The 21,777-nt window shown below is 40.9% G+C and overlaps 1 protein-coding gene across 1 annotated transcript; it reads left to right on the top strand.

The window, feature by feature from the left end:
• The first annotated feature begins 1,081 nt into the window (after nt 1–1,081).
• Nucleotides 1,082–20,031, top strand: MXRA5 (matrix remodeling associated 5). Its single transcript, XM_014893980.2, has 7 exons — nt 1,082–1,454; nt 3,562–3,777; nt 6,040–6,169; nt 6,492–6,882; nt 9,405–14,363; nt 15,001–15,901; nt 17,366–20,031. Exons 1-7 carry the CDS (start codon nt 1,270–1,272, stop codon nt 19,275–19,277), a joined length of 8,694 nt encoding a protein of 2,897 aa, XP_014749466.2. The 5' UTR covers nt 1,082–1,269; the 3' UTR covers nt 19,278–20,031.
• Nucleotides 20,032–21,777: the final 1,746 nt, after the last annotated feature.

Below are 21,777 nucleotides of genomic sequence, written 5' to 3'. Positions count from 1 at the left end.
CTATCTAGGGAAGAGAAAATTGTGCATATCCAAAAACCACACAGTGGAACCAATTAGACACTAGTGCGTGGTCTTGTGAATCATGCATTTTTCACTGGACTAGAGATAGCTTACTTTTGTGTACTGAAAAAAATTGCTAATACTGGAGAGAAATTGAGAAGAGGGATGTCAATTATTTAATGACTTTAAAGTTTACTTATCTGGTGGATTTTAAAGGTAAAAGGCAATTAATGACTGCGTCTACATTCAGTCTGGTTAATTACTGGTTCCTGTCTTTTTCTCTATTGTAATTTTCTATTTCAGTTCTGAGATTTTCTGTTCACATGCATTTATTGGAGTGTCTGTCCTAGAGTATTATTGCAGAGGGCAAATTTCCACATACAGACAGGATACAAGTCTGTGCAGCAGAATTGTGCCAGTATGAAGTACAAGGTCCTCTGTGTTGTGATGAGAGACCTATACCAACTATAGAATCTTTAAGGCTGGAAAAGATCTCAAGATCATCAACAATTAACCCTGCACTGCCAAGTCCACCACGAAAGCACGTCTCTAAGCAGAATATCACTATGGGAAGAGAAGGAAACCCAAACTGTCGGTCCAGTTTAGCGATTATGTGCTGAACTCTTGTGTGTGTATACGTGTGTGTGAGCGCACAAGATGCGTAGCTGCACATCTGAGTGCTTCAACAGCGCTGGATGTGCCCAGGTCCCAGAGACAAACTTTCCGTAAGCTTCAGGTCCCGAACCCACGCGAAACCGCGACCCCTGTCCGCGGGCTGCGGAGCCTGTGTCAGCCACCCCCCGCCCCTGGCCCGCCCGCAGCCGCCCCCTCCCCGGAGGGGCCGCCCACCCCGCAAGAGGAGCCGCTGCGCTGCGCCCTCCCCCTGCACAGCGCCCGGCGCGGGGAGGCGGGCGGAGCGCGGCGCCCCGAACCCGCATCCCTGGTCCCCATGCGGCGGCGGGCGGCGGGACGGTGCCGCCGCGGGGAGAGCTGCGAGCCCACGCAGCCGGTCCGGCGGCGCGGAGCCGCCCGCATCGCCCGCCCGCCCGCCGGCCCACGGAGCGACGCGCTGGGCTCTCGCCGGGGCTGAGGGCTTGCGGCGTCCCGGCTTTCGGCGGGGTCGCGGGGCACCCGGAGAAGGGGAGCGCTCGGAGACAATAGCAGTCAATACAAACCAGCACCCGGCGGTGCCTGCCCGGCTGCCGCGCATCGCTTATGCTTATTTGGGGGGACCCAGCCGCGGCGGCGGATCCCGCAGGATGACGGGCGATGAGGAGTCCTAAGTCGGCGTCGAGGCGGGCCACCGCAGGCAGCGATGAGCCTCGGCGAGCCGGTGCCGGAGGGGCGGCCGGGGTCCAGGTGACCGCCGGCCCCGCGCCGCCGGCCGCCCGCAGCCCCCCGGAGCATCGGGAGCGGCGGGCAGCGCCTGCGGAGAGCGCCTCGCCCGGCCGCAGGTAAGGAGCAGCTCCGGGCAGCGGAGCAGCTGCCGGAGCGCGGTCGGGTGCGGGGCGAGTTGGGTTTTGGGGTTCCCCGGCTGGGCTGCGCGGCTGCTGGACTGGCGGCCGTCGGGCGTCCCGCAAGCGGTGCCGCCGTGTGTCGGCGTCCGCCTTCAGCCCGAGCGCTCCCGTCGCCCGGTCCGGCGGGTACATTCTTCTCTAACGGGAAGCATCTGCCCTCCGATACGGCAGAAAGAAACAGGGAGGCGAGGGGCACCACGGCTCCGCCGCAGCCCTGCTGGCGCACGGCCCGGGCCGCGCAGCACCGGCCGCCCCTCCCGCCGACCTCCCCGCCAGGAGCCGTGCGGGCAGCGCCGCCGCTCGGGGCCCCGCCCACACCCCGCCTCCCGGGGCGGGGCCGCAGCCCATTGGCCAGGGCGCTGCGCGGGGCGGTGGAGGCAGCCAATAGCGGAGGGGCGGCCGGGAGCGCCCCCGTGCGGCGGGGCGGGGCGGGGCGGCGCGGCGGGAGGCGCTCCGGCTGGTGCCGGCGCGTCCCGGGGGAGCGGCTCCGGCTGACACGGGCAGAGCTCGGTAAGTGCCGCCGGACCGCCCTGCCCCTGCCCCTCACAACTTACTGCAGTCTCCTCCTCACCTCAATGAGCGTGTCCCGAAAGCGGCCTCTCACAAAAGGAATAAAAATGAGTAGGCTGTTTTTTAGAAGAAATTTTCATTAAGGAAAATATAAGGAAACAGCACCTGAAAATTCTTAAACAAATTACAAGCTATTTGTCTCGTAAAGAATGCTAAGCGTCTCATTAACTTGACCACAGATATTTGGGAAAACTCTTCATCCCAATGAGCCTCTCCTTTGAACTGTAATAGTTAGCACATGGTAATCTTAGGGAAAAAAATGTGCATCTTGTTGCTTGCAGACCTAAGAAAATATGACTTTTATACTACAAGCAAATAACTAATGGAACTAATAATACCTAGTACAAATTAATGCCTTTCTGTCATTGTCACAATGTTGTACAAAAGCAGGAATATTAAACTTCTGTTACTAATAGCAGCCTGTATTCTCATATGGCTTTAATTTGAAAAGCTTTCAAATTCTTCTGTTGGTAGGAATATGAGTAAGAATGTTTTAAACCTGTTTGTCCAGAGTTAGGGTGATTAGTCGGTAATAAGACATTACATAAATGATTTGATTTTCAGAAATTACTAGTGCTCAAGGTCAATAACAGTTGTGTTTACTTTTCGGTGCTTCTTTAAATGACTCTCCATGATTCTAGACATGCAGACTTTGAGACACAGTTCCAAAAATCTGAACTTCAGTATTGGTAGACATATTATAAACTTTTCCTGTGAGGTCTGTGTTTACGCTTTTAAACAAATTGTCTAGTTTTATCATTTCTGACCAGTCATAATACCTGTTTGGTTTAGATTGCAATGTAAGAGCATATCCAACACCACAGAGCAACTCATGGCAAAGGATGACAGAGTCTAGGTCTATGGGCAACCAATTCTTTCTTTTGCTTTCTATCTCAGTCATTTCCCATATCTGAATGAGATTCATTGAGCCACATTTTACCCTATCAAAAGTTAATAGTCTGTCTAAAAATTAGGCATCTAGGTGAGGTGAGTTTGCTAATTTGGGACCTAGTAAACCTCAGTATCTACTTATTTGATGAGGTACGTAACTGGTATTATTCATCTTCAAATGAAGATGGCTTTTTTTTTTTCTTTCATTGACTGTAGAGGGAGCCCTGGCAATTTGTTTGAGCTAAATATGTCCCTAAAAGTGTTCTAGTTTTTCTGTGACATGAGTACTATTCTTGGTGTATGGCATAAGCCTATAAAATTTATTACCATAGGGAGATGGCATAACTTTTTTAGAATAGGTATTTAGTAAAAGTGAGTAATGGGGGAAAAATTGATGTTGAAGTAGAAAATGGCATGGAATAAAAATAGCTTTCCAACTGAACTTGGCCTTGATTGTCTGCGGACTTTCTAGACAATGCAGGTAATCACTAGGTATATAAAGGGTTTAAAATATATAAAAGGTGTATTAAAAAAATCCTAATTTCTTTTCTCTTTTCTTCCTCCCTGCCCCGCAACAACGCAGGAGGAGCCAGGCGAGGGGAGGCGACAAGATGGGGGAGTGGGTGGCGGCTGGAGCGCTGTCCGTGGTGCTGGTGCTGGCCCTGGGGCTGCCCCCGGGCGCCCTGGGCTGCCCCCAGCCCTGCGCCTGCTACCTCCCCACCGAGGTGCACTGCACCTTCCGCTCCCTGGCCGCCGTGCCCGCACGCATCCCCAGACACGTGGAAAGAATCAACTTCGGGTTCGTATGCCAGCTTGGAGCCAAGAGTTTCATGCTCTTAGAGGGGAAGCCTGGAGTGCTTCGTGCACGTGTGGCAAACCAGGGTCTCTGTGTGTAGCTCTTAAGTGGAATTGCAGAGATGGGTCCTTACCCGTCGGAGCACTGTTTCAAACACAGCATGGAGAAATTAGCTTAGCCTTTTTGTTTCAAACAAAAGTTTACTGTTATTTTCAAATAAATATTTATACCATGGAGTTCTTGTTTGGAAAATTGAACATTTAGTCTTTTAGAGTGTTTAAAAAAGAGAATGAATTAAATGTGTTGTGAGATTACTACAGAATATTGAATTTTATACCTGATGTAAAAATAATACCGCAGGAGTAAAATTCTATTATGTAAACCAGTAGTATTTTGGAGAAGAATGAGATATAGCATATCTTAAATGAATACAGTGGAAAGAAATTTGATCCATTGCCTTTGGAGCTGTGGTTTTGTTGCAGTTTTTTTCAAGCAACTAAGTGTAATACAAGCATATTTGGGAAGAGATTGCTCAGACTCCAACTCACTGTCCTCTGCCAGGATATTGCCAATTCACATCTGTCAGATTTTGAGACAAGAAGGAGGGACTTTTGGTAGGCTTCAGGTCACAAAAGTACCATGTTGGGTCATTGTGTGACATGGAACTGCAAGAGTCGCAGTCCTCTTCTGCTTGGTGCCAGGGCTGCCCCACTGATGTACCCATGATGAACTCACCCTGACAACCTCAAGGCCTGTAAGCTGCAACTGATCATGCAATGGCTGGCAGTAGTGACCTTGGTTTCTTTTTTTTTTTTTTTTTGCTTCTCAGTAGTTAAAATTTTTATCTACTGACATTTTATCCAACTAAAGCCTAATTTTAGTCTCAAAATGCTCTTGTGTTCAGTAAAGCTATTGTACTCCAATCTCTAAATTGCTTTTGAAAGTGGGATGCAGGCTTCTAAGTTATTAAGGTGTTTGGGCTGTTTTTTTAGTAAAGTACATTATTTAGTGTACTGTTAATATAAAAGACATTTCCTCTCTTTGTATTTCATCACTACAAATGACATTTTCTGAGTTGTGTCCTTTCCCAGGAAGAAACAGTCTTAATTGTCTGTTGTTGCACTTTCACTTTGAAAGAGTACTTTTATCATACTGCTATTTTAGGTGCTATGCATTTAGATGGTGAAGATTATTTTTCTAACTGGAAATTATTTAGGAAAAAAATTATTTAGACAAGTTCATATATTTTTTTCAAAGGACTGATTTTGAAATAAGGAATTTTAATAAGATGTCTGCTATAATCTTAGTGGATCTGCAGAAGGACTAAAAATATTAATACAGTGTTATAAATTTTTTAGCAAATTAAGAATCTTTAGATAGATAACATGGTGAAGATCCAAAAGTATTTTCTCCATATTCGAAGTATTTTAATTTCATGCTGTGTCTTCCTTTGCTTTCTAGAAAATACCAAGAAATTGGAAAAATCTCTAAAATTCTATGCTTAGTTTTAAGACTTCATGCCTAGGTTAGAAAACACATTTAATTTTCTGTATTCATATGAAAAATGTAAATGTAGAGCTAGGCCACCAGATGTAACTCTTTCAAATTGGCAAGTAATGCCCGATTTGCTTGTCCAAAGCAAAACTGATTTATTTTCAAAGAGTAGATTTTTCTGTATTCTTTATCTAAGAGGAGTTTCAAGGCTCAAATGTTGTAATTGGAAGGTCAATTCCTAGATCTTATGTATTTAGTTAATATTGCCAATTACATGTTGTTACAGTAAGTGAAGCAGGATGTGACTTACTGCTTCTTATGCTGTTTGGGAGATAACCCGTTTTTAATGTTTACTCTCCCAATCTCTATTTATTTATTGTTAAATGCTGCTTTGGCAACACTGTAGCCTGTCTAGTTTGCCAGGCTCCATAGCATCATGGTTTGGCCACAGGCCATTAACTTATTTCCATTCCATAAACTGAGCTGCATGGAAAAATATACTGACAACTATTAGAACTTAAACACCTATTTATTACTTTTACTCCTAATTTATGGCTAAAGTGCCACAAAGTGAGTTAAAAGAAATCTTAATGTAAACATGAACTAAGTATGCTTGGGCCTTGTAAGAGTCTTTCAGTAACTTCTGGCCTTTTGACAATGCATTAAGGTCCCTCTAGTTTTTCCTCAAAGTTAGGTTATACTAATTTTACATTTGCAGTCTGTGACAGTCGGTGTATAAATTGTAACTGCATGTGTGATTTTTTTCCCCAGGTTCAACAGTATACAGTCTATATATGAAAACTCCTTTGCAGGACTTGCAAAATTGGAATTGCTCATGATACATGGAAATGACATTCAGAATATTCCTAACGGTGCTTTGAAAGATCTTGTGTCTCTACAGGTAATGCTTTGGTTTTCCTAAATTTCAAAACTAACTTCCATGAATAGCAGAAAACAAAATTAAGTGTTCTTTATAGTGCCTTTTTAGGACTAATATACCATCTCCCCCCAGAATACATTGGATGTCTATTAACTATGCCTGTGTCTAACTTGATAATGCCAACTAACACTCAGTTTTATTCTACCTTTGACCAGCATATAATTTTTCAATGGTGCAAAAGATTTGAATGTGGGAAGAAAAAATTTGTTTGATTGCTATTCTATTTTCATTTAGATTAAAAAAAAATCATTCATTCTTCTGTTTTGTTTTGTTTTTTGTTTAGGTTTTCAAAATTAGTTACAACAAATTGAAAGCCATAACTGGCCAGACACTCCAAGGACTTTCAAGCTTAATGAGACTGCACATGGACCACAACAGAATTGAGTTTATTCATCCAAATGCTTTTAATGGTCTAACCTCTCTAAGACTTGTCCACCTAGAAGGAAATTTGCTCCAGCAGCTTCACCCCAACACCTTTTCAACATTTATGGTCCTTGATTATTTCAAATTGTCAACAGTAAGACATCTCTACCTATCTGAAAATGCTCTCAGGACCTTGCCTGCAGGGATGTTTCAAGGCATGCCACTGCTGGAAAATCTTTACCTTCATGGAAATCCGTGGGTCTGTGACTGCAGTTTGAAGTGGCTCCTTGAGTGGAATGAAGTTTCTGGAGGTAGGAGCATAAGCTACCAGTGTTTATTGAATTCATAATGTTGAAATTTTTTTTCCTGTTCTACGTGTTGATGGTTTTGTTATTTCCTGAGTTTTATTAGCTACATGATGTCTATGTGCAGTTTTAAATTCTATTACTGTTCAATAAATATGTGTATTTAAAAAACACTGTAAAAAGAAGGCAGTTTTGTTTTATTAGATAAAAATGTATTTAATAGCAAAGAAATTAGCCCTTACATTGGGGATGGTGGAAGTGGTAGTGATGTTTATAACAGGAAAGGGGTTATAACCTTTTACTGCATTTGCTTGCACAGCAGTACACCTTTGGCTGAGGGCTGCCAATTGTCCCTCAACCAACAAAGTTACTATATGCTCTCATGGAAGGTGGTAACTTTGGATTTGAACTTGTTTCTCTAAGGAAGGAAGGAAATCAGATTACCAAATTCTTGATTAAGCCCTCTAACTTTGAATATATTAACATTAATGCTGTAGTATGCATTCTTTATGTCTATGTTTCTTAATTGAACACAGCTTCCTTTTATGATGGAACAAGTCTATTTTAAGTATTTTCAAGTACTTGCAATGTGTTTATTTTCAACCATGTAATTTTTTCATAAAATAGCTTGTCTGTCTTCATTCAGGCTTAGAGATGAGAAAAGTATCACAGTGCTTAGGCTGTAATGTTTCTGATTGTGTGCAGAAGCAAAAAAGAGTTTTATAATGCCTCTGTATCAGGAATACACTAAAGGAGGAAGGGTTTGAGTGTCAATATTCAGTCTTGGCATCTTAGTTCAGCAGAGGAAATGGTGTCACACCAGAGCTACTGCTAAAATACTAAGAGAGAAATGTAATTTAATTGTAACTGAAGATGTCTCAAATGAGTGATGGAGTCACAAGGTTTATATAATGATTTTGGAGTACATATAGTGAATGATGGTGGGTCTTGTCGTCTTAGAATATGTAATTCATTGCAATTTTCCACTTGACAGTGCTTTTTAAGAACGTGCAATGCTTGAATGAGTAATATAAATCTTCCTGACTAAAGAGATACTTGGGTCATCTAACTGAAATACTGTATTTCACTAGCTTACATTTTAATATTCTTACATTCTGTTCTTGATCCAAATTGTGTGTGTATGTGTAATGGATGTACTTAAGTTTTACTGTAAGTTACAGTAATGAGATATTAGCTGAACATTCCTTCCTTAATGCAGTGTTGGCTTGCTATCATTTTTATTCAGTTAGGTTACATCTTTACACTAAAACAGTAGTGATTTTTGGAGGGAGGAGTAATTTATCCATGCCATTTTCATGTATGACAGATTTTGTACCTGTATATGACTATAACATTAACTTCTTTGGGAATTCTGTCCAGAAAGAGTTATTCCATTTCTTCAGACCAGTGTAGCCACTGCCAAGTTGATTGCAGGCCAGTTTTTTCCTTATCTTTGAAACATCCTATTTGAATCTGCAAGTGATAAATTGCAGATATATAGTATGTATTCCATTTGTAACACCTTTTCAAGAAAACTAATTTTTCAGACTATCAAAGCATCTATTTTCAATTAAAATAATAGTATGAAAATTTGCTGTGCATTTCCCTTTCTCCTGACATTTTGCCTTGTAACCCACCAGTATATTGTTCCTTCATTCCAAGATCCCTCATTCTTGATACTTATTCCTAGAATAACTGTAATACATTTTATTTACTATATGCTTCCAAACTAAACACCTAAGGTGACATTTGACATTCAGGTGAGCAGAACAATATTATAAATATATTATTGTTACTTTGCAGAAAACAATCTGCATTGACAGAAGAGAGGAGTCAAGACTGTAATTTCCTGGTCTAGCTCTCCTTCTCTGTTTTAGCTTTTTTTGGTATTATTACAAAGTTTACAGTTATTTCAGAGGTCAGAGAAGAAGTGGTACTTTTTTTTTTCCTGCTTGTAAGTGCAAGAACTAGTCAGCCCATTTTGATTGCTGCAGTAAAATATTTCTTGTACTGCCAATACTTAATCAATAGAGAATAATAAAAAGCTTCCTGGATTATTTAATGAGAAAGTCCAGCATTTCTCTGGTAAATGCTGTATTTTTGAAAGCTGAAAGGTCCACTCCTTTTTACATTAGATGCACAAGTTAGGCTGTCACTGTACAAATGCAGACTTTTTGACACAGAGTAGTTTTTTGCTAATTTATATGTTGCCCTGCACACTTCAGTTTCTAGGCATTTAATTCAGAGGCAGTGAATCTAAATTTCAGAAGGATGGAGTATTCAATCCTCTCAATTAAAGTCAGAAGAAATAATGGTCAGATTGAGAACTGGGTGATCATTCAGCTGTAAAACAAAGAGGTGCCATTCTATAAGTCTTGCCTTATGTGTCATGTGATATAATGCAATCCTCACGAAGTTTATTTTATACTTTTGAGAGGTGTCTAACTCTAAACCAGATTTTTCAGCTTATTTTTATCTTGTTTTCCTTTTTATTTTCTTTCTTCCATGTTTTGGTTTTTTTTTGGTAGGTGTTTTAAAATGCAAAAAGGACAAAGCCTATGAAGGGGGACAACTGTGTGCTAAGTGCAGCAGCCCAAAACAACTGCAGAAAGAAGATATTCAAAACTTGAAAGATATTTCCTGTAGGAAGCCTGTCATTCAGTCCTCACTGAGGCAAAATAGCAGTACTCAAGATGAGGAGGATGGTGACAGTTATGAACTCCCTCTGGAAGAGCTTCAGTCATCACCATGGAACATTGCTCTAAATATGACTGATGAGCATGGAAATATAGTCCACCTGAACTGTGAAATCAAAAAACCAACAGATTCTACCAAAATTCAGTGGAATCAAATCCAGACTCAGGAGATAGATATAAATGCCACAATTGCACTGGATTTTGAATGTCCAATGAATCGAGAAAACTATGAAAAACTGTGGAAGCTTATAGCTTACTACAGTGAAGTACCTGTCAAATTAGAGAGGGAACATATGCTCAGAAAAGAGCCTAAAATAAGCTATCAGTACAGGCAAGGCTCAGATTATGATGCTCTTTACTACACAGGTGTAAAAGCTCAAATACTGGCTGAACCTTCCTGGGTGATGCAGCCTCTTATAAATATCCAATTAAACAGGCGCCAGAGTACAGGGAAGAAAGTGGTGCTATCTTTTTTTACTGTGTTTTCTCAGACAATTCATACCAAAACCACCAGGCAGCAGAGAAGCTGGGTAATGATAGAGCAAAATCAAAGCACAAGGACAGCACAGAGTGTGGTGGAAGGGTCAGAGTGTCAGCTGAGCTGCAGTGTGAAAGCTTCAGAGAGCCCCTCCATTCAGTGGCTTTTTCAAGATGGAACTAAGCTGCAGGCACCTTATAATGAGAAGGACAGTAGGTTTTCCGTTCTCAGTAGTGGCCAACTAATAATCAAACCAGTGAGTTACAGTGATGGAGGTGTGTACCACTGCATTGCCCAGGTGAGAGATGATGTGGACATAATGGCTTACAGACTTGATGTGCAGCCTGCAGCTATTCAGGTAGCTGATTCAGATGTAGTGAGAGTTGAAAAAAATGTTGGAGATCCAATAGTTTTGCCATGCAATGCAATTGCCATCCCAGATCCCCAGTTGAGCTGGATCCTTCCAAACAGTCAGGTACTCAATGATTTATCAAACTCTTCAAAAGGCTATATGCTGCCCAATGGTACTTTGCTTATTCCAAGGAGCCATGTCACTGATAGTGGCCATTACAGATGTGTGGCTGTGAATCAGCAGGGATCAGATCAGTTTGTTGTAAGGGTCACAGTAAATAAAATGGTGTCTGACAGGTCATTTAAACGAATAAGACTGAAGAAGCGCCCAGGCTCAAAGGGTTTACCAAAAACAAGAGGACAGGTCATAGATGATGAAGAGGGATCGGGGGCAGGAGGGATGGAGGAGTTGCCACGAAGAAAGAACCGCCTAAAAGACTGGGAAATACCTTTTAAACAAAAAAGTGACCAAGCACCAGAGGCTCAAATCAAAAAGGGGAAGAAGGGCAGAAGGAAAATGAAAATCTGGAAAAGTACGGATGGAACCCAAGACAGCAATGTTGCAGAAGGCCGGAGAGTATTTGAATCTCGAAGGAGAATTAATGTGGCAAGCAAACAGATTAATCCACAGCATTGGGCTGACATTTTAGCAAAGGTCCGTGGGAAGAATCTTCCTAGAACAACAACAGCTACAACCATCTCTGTAACAACTTCAGTGCCATCAGTCGTGCAGGAAACTACTCCTGCCCCTTATCCCTTAGCCAGCCCTCCACCTTCAGAGATGGGAGCTGACGTGGTGGATTCCTCTGCTGATGCATCACCTGTGGGTGAAGATGAGCAATTTTCGGTCACTGTTTCACAGAACACGGAAGTGTTTTCAGTCCAGTCTGTATTAATAAGGTCAGAAACTGAACCATCCTCCGACCACAGAGCTTTAGAAACACCTGCAAGTATAGACACAGTAGAAATTGCTGTATCGGGCTCATATTTGACTCCTGTCTCTGCAACTCCACAACTGCAAGGGGAGCAGCATCTTGATGTCAGGACAGATGATTCAGTTGCCCTTACTGAAGAACCTCTAGCCAAACAAATTGTGACAAACTTTCCTAATGTTCAGAGCAGTTTATTCACAGTGGAAAATGTAGATAAAAATGTATCTTCTAAATCTGAAGGAAATTCTGCTTTTGCTGAGCTACCACTTGATGCTACTCTCCTTGCTGAGTCTCAAACTGTGGGTCTTCATAGCACCTTGGAGACAAGCTTGAAGTTAAATGAAGTGGGCCCAATTAGTGTTGACACCATAACTTTGGCACCTTCTCAGTTTGAGACCATTCCAACTGATTCTGTAGGCACTACTTCTGTTCCTTCATCTACTTTTCCATTTGTTAGAGAAAAAAGCAATGATGCAAGATACCAGCACAAAAAAATACCCACAAGTCATACAAAAATGACAGACTTAAGTAACAGTTTTCCAGCTGTCACACCCATCAGGGTTCAGAGCAAAGAAGAACCTGAAACCCACAGGAATAGAGTGACTCAAGAAAGCACGTCCAGCAGTTATGCACACCATTCTCAGACAGAGGAACATAGAAACCTGGCTATTCCAAAACAAGATCCCATATTCATTTTGCACAGTGCTAATGCTCCTCAAAAAACAGCAGAGGGGTTAGAAATGGCTTCTTCTGTTGGTAGATTGACCACTGTGGCCACCACAACAACTCCATATAGAAAGACCATGCCTTCACTTATTACACAGCATGGTAGAAAAAGGCCTTATGGGAGAAGGAGAAGGCCAAACAGAATCCGACAAAGACCAAAGCCTTTGCCCCGTGTTGTTTTAACCACAGAGGCAATGCCTATAATTCCAAGGACACCTGAAATTGAAGCTGTTACCAAAGCTACTTCTGCAACTCTTGAAAGTCCTGATCTTAAAAACATCAAAATACAGGCTGGGAAAGATGAGCGTATGAAATCCACTCCTTCATTATTTCCTGATTCAGGTGTCACAGAGAAAATTACAAAAATCAGAGATGTAATTACAGCTTTCTCTTTTAAGCCTACTACTTCTCTGCCTGAAACTAAACATGTGACATACCCTACTAACCCTGAAACCTTGGAACTTCCAGTGACTGCACCCATCACAATTTTATCATCATATGCTGTACATGATGTGCTTCCCACAAAAGAGTCAAGTGTACCTCTGAAACCAGAGCAAAGTGAAGTGCCAGCACACCACTCATTCGACAGTGTCTCTGCAGAGAAAGAGACTGTGGATCATAAGGCAGAACAATCAAGCACAACAACTTCTCCTGCATATAAGAACAGCTCAATAATATCAACAAAACCAAAATCTCAAGAAGAGCCTAACCTATTTGACTTTGAAGTTGTGGTTAATGAAACAACTGCTGGAACATTCCAGCTGGCATATCCCACTATGAGTGACTTAAGTATTCCTGTTGGTACAGTCGAAGTTTTTAAGGACCTCTCAGTTTCAAAGGAGCCATGGAAGCCCTCAGTTTCTATAGAAACACCAGCAAAAGCTGAGCCACCTCAGCAATATGAGATAATTACTTTATCCTCCTCTTTCAGCACTGCAGAAACTCAGACTTTTCCAGTTAGAGAGACAAAGAAATTTGTTACTTCCCAGGCTGGGACAGAGCCATCTTCCTTGGATAGAAAGGAATCTATGTTGCATGTGTTTCATCATTCACAGACAACTGAAAAGCCTCCTGTTACATCCACTGCTTTTATTCCATTTATAAAATTTGCCACTCTTCTCCCTTCCATTTCAAGCACTTCACATCCTTCCCTTCATTACACCACCAAGGAGAGTAATGCCTTTAATCAACAAAGGTTCCCAGAAGCAAAACAAGTTGGAGCAGATGGTGACAAAACAGTGATGACCTCAAAACAGAATGTTCACACTACTCCTTCCTCTAACCAAAACAGGATTAGCATACAGTCAAAAGAGAAGCAATTCAAAGAGGTGTATAGTAGCAAGTCAAACAACAGTTTACTGCTAAATCCAAATCCTCCTCATCCACCTGCTGGAATGATACCAAGCATAAACCAAAGACTACCTGTTGTGCCTCCAAAGCACATTCCAGTAAGAGGCACAGTGAAGCTTCCTGTAACACAGGGCCCACTTCGCTATTTTATAACACATCAGCCTCTTCACCACACGAACAAACCAGAGATAACAGCATATGCAGCACACACCATCCAGGACAGAAAAACCTTTGCTTCCCAGAGAGAAACAACTACCCCAACACAAGCCTCTCCATTTCACAAAGAAAATCCATTAGCTGAAAGCAAGTTCGGTAATCAGGGTCAGAACAGATACAATATTAATTCAAGATTTTTTGGAAGTAACCATGTTCCAGATAACAGAGGCACAGCAGGGAGACTACCAAGTCAAGGGATCCCCTATTACCCTAGTTCCAGAATACCATTCCTTTTCAACAGAACAAGGATATTCCCTCACTTAAATATTCATCCTAAACCAGATGTTCCTAGTCAACTAGTGCCAAAAGATACAAATGAGAAGAAGGTTGCTCAGGTCTTACCTACTGGGATTACAGTGCAGAAAGGTACAGCTATTCCAGTGCCTCCAATGCCACATGCCACAACGACCACATCACCACCAGTGATTTTAAAGGTCACCCCTCCAGCCTTTCTCTCTCAGCACACAAAACCACAAATAACGTCTACAGTTCATCCTTTGAAAAGTGTCCATCATCGTCATCAAAAATTTCCATCTGTTCCTTACATGGGAGGCATGATGCCACATAATTTGACTGTAATTCAGTCGTCCACTAATTCTAGGATACATGGAGAAAGACCTAAAATTATCACAAAAGCTTCTCAGAGCATATCTATCCTTGCTGAAACGGATGCTTTTATCCCTTGTGATGCAGTTGGGGAACCCAAGCCTTTTATTACTTGGACAAAAGTCTCTACAGGTAAGACAGAGAAAAATGTGTTCTTCCACCTGATTTGTAGAGGTATTGCATAGAAATGCAACATGATCACAGGAGTAGCTCAAAATATTGAAAAATACTTCCTGTCACTTGTGATCATTGAGAGAAAATGATTAATTAGAATTAATCATTAATCATTACAAGTAATAATAGATTTGCAGTGTTTCTTTTAGTAAAAGAAAACCTCTACCATTTAATGAGTTCATTTTTGAAGAGCAATTTTTGCCTATGAAAAGCAGCCAACTCTGCTTATTCACGGCAATTAGAATTTATTACAGCAATACTTGTGAGTATGGGTTTGTTAACGTTGCTACCTTAAATATTGATGTGTATGTCATCCCCATATGCAAAAGGAACAGAAAAGTTACATAAAGATTAAAGAAGGATCCGAAATCATAAGGCCTTCAAAATTTTCCTATCCACGTTTGCAAGCTAGTTGTTAGCTCTGTAATAGAAACAAAGACTAATTTGAACTATGGAAAGTGTCAGAAGATGTCACGTGGGCCTTCTGAAGTTGTAATTGGTGTTGAGTAAACCTGAAATCTCACTTAAGACATCTTTATTGCAATAATGTACATTTTAAACCCTTTGACTTTCTTTCTTTCTTTCACCTCCACAGGAGCTCTAATGACAGCCAACAGCAAGTTACAAAGGTTTGAAGTCTGGAAAAATGGTACTCTCCTTATCAGAAGTGCTCAGCTTCAGGATCGTGGGCAGTATTTATGCACAGCTCAGAACCTGCATGGCGTAGATAAAATGATTGTTGTGCTCACAGTTGTAGCCTACCAGCCCAAAATTTTACTTTCCCGCTATCGAGATGTCACAGTCTACTTCGGAGAGACCATAGCAATGGAATGTCAGGCTAGTGGGACTCCAAGCCCACTAATTTCATGGATTTTCCCAGACAGGAAGATTTTGCAGACAGTCACAACCACAGAAAGCAGGATAATGCTTCATGAAAATCGAACCTTGTCTATCAAGCAAGCAACTTTTTCAGACCGAGGAGTTTACAAGTGTGTAGCAAGCAATGCTGCAGGAGCTGACAGCATTGCAGTGAGGCTGCACATTGCAGCCTTACCCCCCATCATCCAGCAGGAAAAGCAAGAGAACATTTCCTTGCCCCTTGGTAGCAGCATTAACATCCACTGCACTGCCAAAGCAGCGCCTTCTCCCAGCATCCGCTGGGTGGTCTTTGATGGCATGCAAATCCGACCTTCTCAGTTTGTCAACGGGAATTTGTTCGTTTTTCCCAATGGGACTCTTTACATTCGTAACGTGTCCCCCAAGGACAGTGGGACCTATGAGTGCATTGCTGCTAACATGGTGGGAAGTGCCAGGAGAACTGTACAGCTCCATGTGAAGAAGCACACATCTAATGCTAAGATCACTGGGAGCTCTCCTCAGAGAACAGATGTAACATACGGTGGCATCCTGCATTTGGACTGTAGTGCTTCTGGTGACCCTTGGCCTCGCATATTATGGAGGTTGCCTTCCAAAAGGATGATTGATTCTCTTCACAGGTAAATTACTATTTGGGGTGTTGCAGGTAAATTGCAGTTTAGATGAACTTAGAGAAAAGCCCACTAATACATGTACAAGTTTCATTCCTGACTTCTGCGGGTTTTGAATGATCCACCCAATCCTTAAGAAGGAATTTGAAATTACATCTAAAGATAGTCAAGTTATATCTTAGCATAATTTTCTTGAAAGCAATATTACTCTTGAGAAGTTACTTCAAGTTTTTAGGACAAGCTGCCACTGTTTGTCTTTTACAGCCACTCGTAAACATAGTAAAAAGTCCAGATATACAGCTTGTGTACTGCTTGTTCCAGTCTGAATAATATTGCTTTTCCCCAGGAGAAAAGGGATCCTTGAATTTTATCTCTTAAACAAATCATTACACGCAGTAAATACAGGGCAAATACATCAACTTAAAATTACTTAAATAAACATAATTATTTTAACATCATGTAGAAACAAATGTTACCACACAGTAAGGCGTGTGCAAACCTGGTTGTGTATAGATGCCTAAAAAAATACATTCTCCAAAATATCACTTCTACAAACCTACAAAAACTGTTGTAATGCGTGGCTGAAAACAAATTTCTGTGGTATAAATTATTCGTAGCTCACCTTTGAGCACTATAAACAGATGAGAAATGCACTGTAATTAAAATGCATAATTTAGAACAACTTTCTTCACAGCTGAACATAATCATATTTTTTTTTATATTGACAAAAACTATATTTAGGTAACCTGTAGATAGCACAAAATCCAGACTGCATTTTATGTCTCATAGCAAAAAACTACTGTATTTCTTTTTCATTTTCCCTCATGATCTTTATGTGGGCTGCTTTTCAAATACTGGAGATCTTTGGGGAGAAAACTGAGGCTACTGAGGAAGTTGGTTTTGACTGCAATACACCAATTCCATAGTGAAGTGGAAAGGAATAATAATTTTTTTTAGCATACTGGAAATTTTTTTCTTTATTTCAAAGCTTAGCAACACGGTGCTTCTTTGTGACTCTTCTGAAGGTTTAATATTTATATCCAATGCCAGAAGAAGTTCCTCATCTTTATTTGTTTTTAGCTGAAGACCCAGGCACCAGGCTCCATTATGGTCCATATAGCCTCGTGTATATTATATCATTCAGAGATCTCATATTTCAGTGTTATACAATAATGTACATGTAGTCAGAAGAGTCAAAACCACCATAATTTGGTATTTAGTGGATGTTTAATAGTAAAAAACAGCATTAAAGTCATTAAACACAACAGAATTACTTGGTTACAAGTGAGTAGGATTTTTTTTCCATTTGCTTTTTGGTTGTGAATATCCTGGAAATTTCTGACCATCTGATTAGTTAACAATAGCAATTTGTGATACTGTTGAGTTGTTTTTCTCCCACAGATGTCTGTCAGTAGTAAATACCCAAAATGTGATTTTGTAGCTCATGTTAGGTTCTTTTTTCTTTCCTTACAGCACTTTGGAGACTAGAATCAAAGTATTCAGCAACGGGACTTTGGTTGTTCATTCAGTTACAGACAAAGATGCAGGGGACTACTTGTGTGTGGCCCGCAATAAGATAGGGGATGACTACGTGGTCCTCAAAGTGAATGTGATGATGAAACCAGCAAAAATAGAACGTAAGAATGAGAATAACCACAAGGTCAAGTATGGAGGGGACCTGAAAGTTGACTGTGTAGCCACAGGTCTGCCAAACCCAGAGATCTCCTGGGGCCTTCCAGATGGCAGCATGATCAATACCTTCATGCAGTCGGATGACAGCGGCAGCCGGACGAAGCGATATGTGGTCTTTGATAATGGAACCCTGTATTTCAATGATGTTGGACTGAGAGAGGAAGGGGACTACACGTGCTATGCTGAAAACCAGATTGGGAAGGATGAAATGAAAGTGCGGGTCAAAGTGGTGGCAGAGCCTGCAACCATCAGGAACAAAACATACATCACTATTAATGTACCTTATGGCGATGTTGTCACGGTAGCATGTGAAGCCAAAGGAGAACCCACTCCCAAAGTGACCTGGCTTTCCCCGACCAACAGGCCTATTCCTGCCCTGTCTGACAAATACCAGATATATAGAGATGGCACCCTTCTCATCCAAAAGGCCCAAAGGTCTGACAGTGGTAACTATACTTGTGTAGCACGGAACAGTGCTGGAGAAGATCGGAAGATCATTTGGATCCATGTTGACGTTCAGGCTCCCAGAATCAATGGTCATCTCAGTGCAATAACATCTGTGAGGGAGACAGCCATCAGAGACAGCCGGAAACTTATTGACTGCAAAGCTGAGGGCATCCCTACTCCACGTGTCTTATGGGCTTTCCCAGAAGGAGTGATCTTACCGGCTCCCTACTACGGGAACAGGATCACTGTGCATCGCAATGGCACGCTGGACATCCGAGGGGTGAGGCAGACAGACGCCGTGCAGCTCGTGTGCATTGGGCGCAATGAAGGCGGGGAAGCGAGGCTGCTTGTGCAGCTCCTCATCACAGACCATTTGGAGAAACCTTCCTTCAGAGACCCTGTCAGTGAAAGGATCACTGCCATCGCTGGACACAGCATCAATCTGAACTGCTCAGTCCAGGGGAACCCCAAACCCAGCACAAGCTGGATCCTTCCCAACGGCTCTGAAGTGCTGAGTGGCAGTCGCCTGCACAGATTTTACCATAAGAGGGATGGGATCTTACACATCAGCAGCTTATCTGCTGGGGATGCTGGGACTTACCGCTGTACAGCCAGAAACCCTGGAGGTTATGTGGAACGAGTAGTCTTCCTGAAGGTGGGACTCAGGCCAGAAATTAGCAACCAGTACAACAACCTGGTGAGCATCATCAATGGAGAAACTCTGCAGCTTCATTGCATCACCCAGGCAAGCCATCGGGCGCAGATCTCCTGGACGCTGCCCAATGGTATGGTTATGGATGCCCCCCAGGCTGTGGGTCGCTTTTCCCTGATGGAGAATGGCTCATTGACAGTGCGGGAGGCTTCTGTTTTTGACAGGGGCACTTACCTGTGCAAAGTGTCAACAGAGTATGGCACTTCTGTTATGACTGTGCCTGTCATTGTGATCGCCTATCCTCCTCGGATCACCAGTGAACCAGCACCTGTCATTTATGCCAGACCTGGAAATTCAGTTAAACTGAACTGCATGGCCATTGGGATTCCTAAGGCAGAAATAACATGGGAGCTTCCAGATAAATCACATCTGACAACAGGAGCTCAATCCCGTCTGTATGGAAACAAATTCCTCCATCCTCAGGGGTCATTAGTCATCCAGCAGTCCACTCAAAGGGATGCGGGCTTCTATAAATGCACTGCTAAAAATATACTAGGCAGTGATTCCAAAACAACCTACATACACATATTCTAACATTTAAACAAGTGCCTTTGACTGGATACTGGTGTTGTCACTGCCAAATGGGTGCAATGAGGAAAGTACTGCTTGCAGCAATGGCTAAGGAGAGGAAAAAAGGAATTAATCTGCATTTCTTTTGTACTAAATATGGTAGTAAGTCTGGAACTGAGAAGACTAACATGTTGAAAAAGGTCTTCAAATTGTTAAGACAGTGTAATGTGGTTTTTCATGCTATGCAATAGCATCTGAGACTGAAAATACTCTACTGTCAATAGTCCAAAGCTATTTCTTGTTCTAACAAGCACCTTAAAAGTACCAAAGAAGTATTAACTGTGTTAATAAGTGAGCTGCAGTGATAGAAGTACTTCAGTAAAACATAATTTTCTTTATACCCTGCAGCGCCTTTACATAATCTAGGCTTATAGAATATGATTATTAACCTTTCTGTTCATGCTTCTATCAGCTCTTCAAAATCAAAGACTAAATTAGCAAATAAGAGTGATCTATTTTAATAAAAATACATGCAGAGATTAGCTACCTTAACATATGAACATACATTTGCCAGATACTAAGGACGCTATGGTCAATTAATTCATTATATATTTTATATATATTTTTTAATCTGACTATGAGACTAGAAAAAGTAACAGTGAACTTGGTCTCATTTTATAAATTATTGGTCTTTACAAGACTCTGATACATTACAGTGTTTTATAATATTAAGGTCTATATACTGTACATTTTATAATAAAAAATATTTTCCAAAGAATGTATTCACTGGTTTTCTCTTTTTTTATTTTTAGGAAATAAGGAATTCCAAACAGTGGGAGTATGGAGTTAGGTCAAAAAACCCAAAGTAATGTAGTGGTATATGTACTTGTATTTGAGTCAATTTCTATTTGATTCATTTATCGATGTTTTAGGGAAGACAAATTAGTGTAATTGTTTATCTTTTAAAAAGTAATTTGTTGTTTAGAAATTTATGTATATTTCCGCATATATTTACAATGTCAATGCTTCTTCTGCAGACAAGGATTGTTTGCTGTATAACATGCATAATTTTACAAAGATTTATCTATTGTGCTATAGTGACACTTGCTTCAAGGTGCTGAATATCCCATGTTTCAACAAACTAACAATCAGAATTTTGCAAATGTTAACTTACCTTTAAACATATGGATTCTCTCAGATATTCCTGAATTCTTAAAAGTTCTGTTTATTCATAAAACTTACACTCATGTTTTAGAATGTTTAGAATAAAAGCTTTATTTTTATTTTCTCTGTTGATCAAAACACGTCAGTAATGTAAAGTGTTTTGCTAATGTTTATATTTTGCAAAAGCTGCAAGCGAAGATTTTCTTGCCCAACAATTTCTGCAGTTTAGAAAATAGTAAGCTTTTGCAAAAGGTATACTAATCATAATGGTAAACAGAACTGAGCTACTTAAATGTATTTGATTAGAACAAGAATATAAAATTAAATGAGAGGGGCATTATTGAAGATACGAGGGGTATACAATTTATATTATAGAATATTTTATAAAACTTATTTTTCAAAAATTTAGTGCAGGCTAAAAATCTGCGGTTTGTACACAACTTTATTAAAGTTGTGGATATGTTGCTTAATTAAATAGCACTTAATTATGTCTTAGTTTCTTTTTTATGGTTGAAGCCTTTGGGCCCTAAATCACCAAGCTGTGCTCAAGGGGAAGCATGTCTTTAAATACCTGGCAGGGATGTAGCTTCTTGTGAGAGTAATTAATGAAAAAAGAAAAGAGGCATTTAAGATTTTTAACTAGATTGCCCATGTGGTACTTTCTAATCTGGCTGTTTTCCTTGAACATATCAGATACATCTTTAGATCCTTTATTTTATAGTCGTTTTCCAATTTGGAAAATGGTCATACAATATTTAATAATAATAATACATCTTGTAAAAGAGTCTGAAGTCAGCATTTGGCACTGTAGTAGGAGTCAAGCACTTTTAATCATTTGTCCAGCCTTCACTTAACAGTTATGTGAATTTAGAGATATTCTTGGGTGCTGAATTACTTCTGTATATTTCTATTAAGTAGATTTCTTTTTATGTTAAGGGAAGAAAACAGAATCCAAACCCAAATTGAAACATTTGATCTTTCAGGATCAAAGAAAGAATCTGATCATTTTATTCCTCACTCCAGAATTTTCACAGCTGTCAGTGGACGTTTTGGAGGCTAAGAAATGAAAGATTTGGCTCTAGACATTTTCTTAAGTCAAAACTTGCATGCTTGCAAAGTTCCTTCAAAAGTGGACTTAACATTTTTTTAATGTGTTATAATTTCCATTATGTTTGCCTTTGCCCCTTTTATGAAAATATACTTTCAATGAGAGACCTATAAAATATAATTTTCTTCCAAAAATAAATGTAACCAACTTTAAACCATCAAATGAATGCTTTTTACATTCAAGCAGTATTTGGCCATATGTTGTGTCTGTCATACTCTTTCTCTGCTGATATGGCAGTTGTCCAGGATATCT

This window comes from Sturnus vulgaris, chromosome 2, assembly GCF_052056855.1.
Source record: "Sturnus vulgaris isolate bStuVul1 chromosome 2, bStuVul1.hap1, whole genome shotgun sequence".
NCBI lineage: Eukaryota > Metazoa > Chordata > Aves > Passeriformes > Sturnidae > Sturnus > Sturnus vulgaris.
Note: the sequence above shows the minus strand (reverse complement) of the source record. Positions and strands in the feature narration are given on the sequence as shown.